This window comes from Agrilus planipennis, unplaced genomic scaffold (genome assembly GCF_000699045.2).
Source record: "Agrilus planipennis isolate EAB-ADULT unplaced genomic scaffold, Apla_2.0 scaffold138, whole genome shotgun sequence".
Classification (NCBI taxonomy): Eukaryota; Metazoa; Arthropoda; class Insecta; order Coleoptera; family Buprestidae; genus Agrilus; species Agrilus planipennis.
In genome coordinates this window covers 278556-284555 of record NW_020439400.1, presented here as the reverse complement: position 1 = coordinate 284555, position 6000 = coordinate 278556, and the positions used below count along the sequence as shown (strand labels likewise).

Below are 6000 nucleotides of genomic sequence, written 5' to 3'. Positions count from 1 at the left end.
TTGTTATTTAAAACATAATGTAAATTCTTTTCTGTATTTTTCTTTGTTACTTTTGTTAGTTCTTAAAATATATGTTTTGTAAATTACAAGATTATTTTATTTCCCCACGACTATTTAATTATTTTAAGCTCCTTAATAGTTATGTATGTGTTTATCCATACGATGAATGTATTGTATCAATATAGTGAAAATATATGATGGATTTGATGAAGAAGTTCTTCCACACTATGAATGAGTTATATTGATATAATGAACGTATGTAATGGATATAATGAAAACATTAATCTATACTATGAACGAGTTTCAGTAATATAATGAACAAGTTTCGTTAATATAATCAATTCTATAATTTATTGAAGAAACACGATGATTAATTTTTACAATCGTATTAATAAAAATAATGAACTTGTTCATTACTTCATTGAAATCGGCAAAGGTTGGAAATCAATGAAAAAAATCATCAACTAATGAACACGATCATCAATTAATGCACATACGTTCATAATATTAATGAACAAAATCAACGGACCAAAATGAATTAATTTTTCATCAATATTATGTTTTTTTTATTGAATATATGTACCTTTTTCGTTCAGTGTACCCTCTGACCATTGAATCAGGAGTACCTCAGGGTTATTAGTCCTACTTTTTTTATAACAGGGCACATAGATGACAACCTAGATTTAATACCAAAAAAATTGAGAGGGGACAGCACATACTTTCGTTAATCGGGCTAGTTTGAATCTGCACTCGCAAAAAGTTTGTAATTGTGTTACATTTAAATTAATAACTTTGAAAATGTGAAGTTTTAGCTTTGGAGGTTTCGAGATATCTAAGGTAAATATGCAAAATGAATGATATTTGATTCTTTTATTTTTTTACAGATATTTAAGCGGTAAGAACCGCTCGCGAATGCAGAAGTGGACGTGGACGCGGATGTGGACGCGGACGTGGACGTGGCCGAGGCCTTCGGCGCATCCAAGGTGATAGAGGGGGTAGCGCCAGAAATTCTAATCAGTACCAGAGAGACGTGATATCCAGTAGTAGCTCCGATAATGAAGAAGTCATTGAAACCGACTCGTCCGAATTTGATAAAAATATCTGTCCATCATTAGTACCTGAAGACTTAGATACGATGTGTATATCTTGTGACACCAGTTATTCCAATGATAGACGTGGAGAAGAATGGATAGTGTCAGAGCTGTAACTTATGGGCTCATACCGACTGCGCAGACCCTGAAGGAGAATATAATATCTGCGATTTTTGTCGTTAAGTTCAATACAGGGTACACCCCCAGGGTGCCATATTACCCTCATTTTATCTCGAGTTGTTAATTGCAAATTTTTAAAATACATGGAGTACCCCGATGCACACAGTATTAGGAGATTTCAATCTATCTGGGTATGTGTGGAAAATGAATGGGGGTGAACTGTACTTGGAAGGTACAAACACCAGCATTGCGGTGAGAGATGCTGCAGTGATGCTTTTTGATGGTTTTAGTGTTTGTAACATGGCCCATGTTGCATAAAAACCAGAAAATGACTTAAATATGCTTGACTTAGTCTTTGTCAGCGATCACAGATCATCATGTACCATATCAGAGGATGACCCCCTTTACCCACCGCTATGTGGAGATCAAGTCAGCTCTAGCACTTTCAAAATAAAAAAATCAAAATGTTTATAATTACAAGGCTGCAGATTATGTTGCGATTAGAGATGAATTAAACTTTTTTATAGATAATAAAAGTAAAAATATTGATAAATGTGTGGGATGGGTTTTATACAAAAATGAAAAATGTTATTTTTAAATATACGCCTCTTATATCACCCAGAAAATCAAAATTTCCTCGGTGGTTTTACAAATAGATAAAAAAAGAAATAATAAAAAAGAAGAGAATTCATTGAAACTACAAACAGTTCAAATCTCCACACACATTGTACAGAACTTTACACATGTTCGTATCTATTATTCGTATGTATGTGTGATAAATTCTGGAGAGGGTACAAACAGGCCTGTACGTTACGTCGCCGACAAAGTGAGCCCTTTCCCAACCCCTTTTGATCTCGCCGCTGTTGCACAGAAGCCACAAAGAGCAACAGACGCATGCCTTTACTAAAGCTTACATGTATTTTTATTTATACTTTTGGTTAGTTTCACTTAAGAAAGAATAAATTGTTTTTAAACAAAATAAAAGTGTTATACAGTCCACTTATTGATTAACAATCATACAACACTGTTCACCAAAAAGATCCATTTCTAGTACTTTTATTGTACGAAACTTTAAAATAATATATCCTTAATTTCATGTAACGAAAGTGCGTAAAAATTAAATGTTAAATGACGTTTTAGTGAAACATAATCGAACCAAACGTTTTCGCACGTTTGTCTGAATCTTTTCCTCGTCGTGTCCTCAAAATATGCAAGGTACTTATTCACGTAAACTTCGGAAAGGTCATTACAATAAACGCATATTACAACGTCAGGCAGGCAATAAAACTTCTTTAATTTTAATCGATGACATTTGCAACATAAACAAATACGTAATTTCTATTTGCCATTACATTGCACTTGACAGCAACAACTATCTTGCAAAACCTCCGCAATCCACGTTAATTGCTCAGGTTGCACTTTTTGTCATTTTGTGTTTTGTAAGGAATCTGTCGAAACAACAAAAATTTCATCTAAAGTGAAACTGTGTCAACCTTGAACGGTCAATAAATAATTGAATTATTGTTTGCACCGTAAAATAGTGCTTTTCAAAAATTAAATCTTCACTTTTATTATCCACTCTTCCAAGTTATTTATTTTTAAAATGTGCAGCTATAAAAACACAATTGCTCGTTTGGAAGATTCATTACTTTCGTTATTTATGGCCAAAATAATGCACCGAGACCTTGCCACAAAACTTAATAATCATTTCAATTGTAATTGTCTACAAAAGATTATCGCTTTAATCACTTTTAAGCGCCCAACAGCTTCGTTTTATTAAAATTACGAACGTAAAACAAAATCCAAATAAAGTTTATGGCGAGAGAAAGTTTGATAAAACCAAATCTCTCTCTAGTTAATCCGTGTAATTAAATTTCATTTTAACCTTCGCTTAATTAACAAAAAAGCCGCAAGGACTAGAGCACAAAAAAAAAGAAAATTTTACTAAATAAAACCTTAAAATTTAAACAACGCATAAATAACTTTTTTTTCGTCCATAATACTTCAAAATACATTACAGTGTAAATGTTTCAGAAATATACTTTGAAGTCGAAAAGTTGGAGTGAAACGAATAGCTTCCCATAATTTTCAAAATATTTTTAGAGTGAAAAATAACTTCCTCTTTATACCTAGTTAACCTCTTCCCTAGCCGATTGAAGTTATGTTGAAGTAAAAAAAAAGTTTTACAGTTAGAATAAATTTCAGAACAATTTAGGTATAAATTTCAAAAATAAAAGTTGTTTTAATTAATAAGTTTTTCAATTTGGGCAAGCAGATTTTTTCTGTTGACTATCAACAGAGAATATTTTTTTTTATTTTTAGCGTTCATCTCATTTCTTTAGGAAGCTTCTGGCCAATAGATTGGTATCTGTATTGAGCCATAAATCAAAAATGAGCTCTTGCAACATATCATTATGAAACAAAAAATAAAACGTCTTCACATGCATTCACCTAATAATTGTAGTAAGCGGTGGATAAACCCACCATTGCGGAATAATTAAGAGAATCATTTACATAATTACAAACGTATACATACAATAATATATACACCCAAACATTTACTACAAATGATTATATGATACATATATACAGGGTGTCCCAAGCAAGGGCGTCTCTTCAATAACTGCTTTATAGTTGAAGATGTCAAAAAATGTTTCTTCCAAAAGTGCTACAATATAAGTATCTTCATGTCCTAAAATTATTTTCGATTATACAGTGTCCCATTTTTCCTAGAGGCTATCCTTATATTAGACGAAAGGAAATAAAATTTTGCACATTATGAGCTGACAAAAAATATATCGTTCCATTTAAAAAAATATAGTTATACCACTTCGAAACAATTTATTTTGCAAGTGAATGAATTTGAAAGGAAAGTGTTTGCGTTAATAGTGGAATTGTAGGCCATTTTTTCTATGAGCTATGTGTAAAAATAGCACACCCCTGTGCTTTCGTTTCGGAGATGGGGCAAAGTACTGCAACCGCCTATTTATTGATTTAGTGCGAGTTTTGTGGAAATTGATGCATTTTGGACATAATACATGATTAAGTTATGTTACTTAAATTTAACGAGGAATTCAAAAATGCAATAAAGAATGAGGTAATCAATTTGAAAAAATGAAGTTAGGCAGCCTCCAGGAAAAATGGGACACTCTGTATAATCGAAAATAATTTTAGGACATGAAGATACTTATATGGTCCCACTTTTGTAAAAAATGTTTTTTGATATCTTCAACTATAAAGCAGTTATTGAAGAAACCCGCTTGCTTGGGACACCCTGTATGTATATTTCTACACATACATACTAATCCACTTGCTTTTTTGTCTTACCCTACCGTCCATCTGCTATGCAAAATGTACATAACTTTTTTTACATGCATAACCATCAAAGTGAAATTAATTATTGTAATTAAATTAGTAACAATGATAATAATACGCATATTATTATAGAAAAAATGTTACCTGATGGTAGGGATGTGGTAGTCGCGGGAGATCCGATGTTTCCCAACGAGGAGCTGCCGAATGGGGCTGAGGGGGGTGCGTGCAGAGCGGGAAACAGTCCCGAACCCACTCCCTGGGCCACTCCTGTACCCACACCAACACGTCACACGGTTAGTAATTTTACAGACATAGTCAATCAAATATTTTTGGATTATTGAAAGCGAATGCATTCTACGAACCATCCCTTCAATGCCATCCCCATAACGATATTACACAGGATGGTCCAAGAAGTACGTAATATTCTCATAGCGACCAAACTGTAACTTTAATCGATAAATTTTTTAATAAAACCATGTTCCTTATTTTAATACAAGATCGTCTGTAGCATCTAAATTTGATTTAGTATACAGGGTGTTCAAAAATAGCAAAAAAGTTTCGTTATAATGGCAGCCCTATGAAATATGGTCCAATAGAAAACAGTTGTACGAAAAAGTTGTTCAGAATGCCAAAATATCGTCAATTTATTTTGGCATTCTAAACAACTTTTTCCTATAATTTTTTTCAATTTTGCCATTTAAACGTAACCTTACTTTTTCTATTTTCGACCACTCTGTAAAGTAAATCAAATTTATGTGCTACAGACGATCTTATACTTAAATAGAGAGCAAGTTATTTCGATTCTTGCACTTGCACTTTGGTCTCAGTGAGCATATTGCGTACTTCTTGGGCCACCCTGTATAAATAAAATCAGTAATAATAATATTCAATTTGATCTTTAAATACCGATATTATTCGTAATTATGTTGGGCCCGTACCAATCACACAATAATATAAATTCTATTTTTATTCAAAATATTCCTCCAAAGGACTTCACATTCATTTAGTAGTTGTAATTTTCCCTCGTACATCACCCCTCGAACGTAACATGAACGGGCTCAACTAGTCACACGCGATTTTCTAATTGACCATCGCGGCCCACTGAACAACAATGTCGTAAAGTAATAAATTTCAAAAACCGTAAAATCCAGTTTACCGCACGACCAGTTTAATACTAATGCATTCTATCTACCTTTAATAGTAAAATACGTGGCCCAATTTAAAGCGCAACTGAAATATTTCGCGAAATAAAATCATTGCTCATTTGAGCTGAGCCGGAAAGAAATATTTGATTGACCATAGAAACACATTCAGACACGTGTGTGAGATAAGCAGACAATTATTATTCGATTTAGTGCAATGTTGTGTTATTAAATGATGTTATATAGGTAGGTATAGTACCTATGCAGTTTAAAATTAATTACAAAAAAAAATATGCTAATCATATGTACTTATATACAATCAATAAGATCAT

At 32.7% G+C, this 6000-nt stretch overlaps 1 protein-coding gene across 1 annotated transcript in view; it reads right to left on the bottom strand.

The window, feature by feature from the left end:
- LOC108735761 (pumilio homolog 2) overlaps positions 1-6000 on the bottom strand; it is a 290455-nt gene that overhangs the window by 20126 nt on the left and 264329 nt on the right. Inside the window, exon 10 of the mRNA XM_025978915.1 lies at positions 4671-4793. Within this exon, the coding sequence (XP_025834700.1) occupies positions 4671-4793 (123 nt within the window). The remainder of the gene's footprint in view (positions 1-4670; positions 4794-6000) is intronic.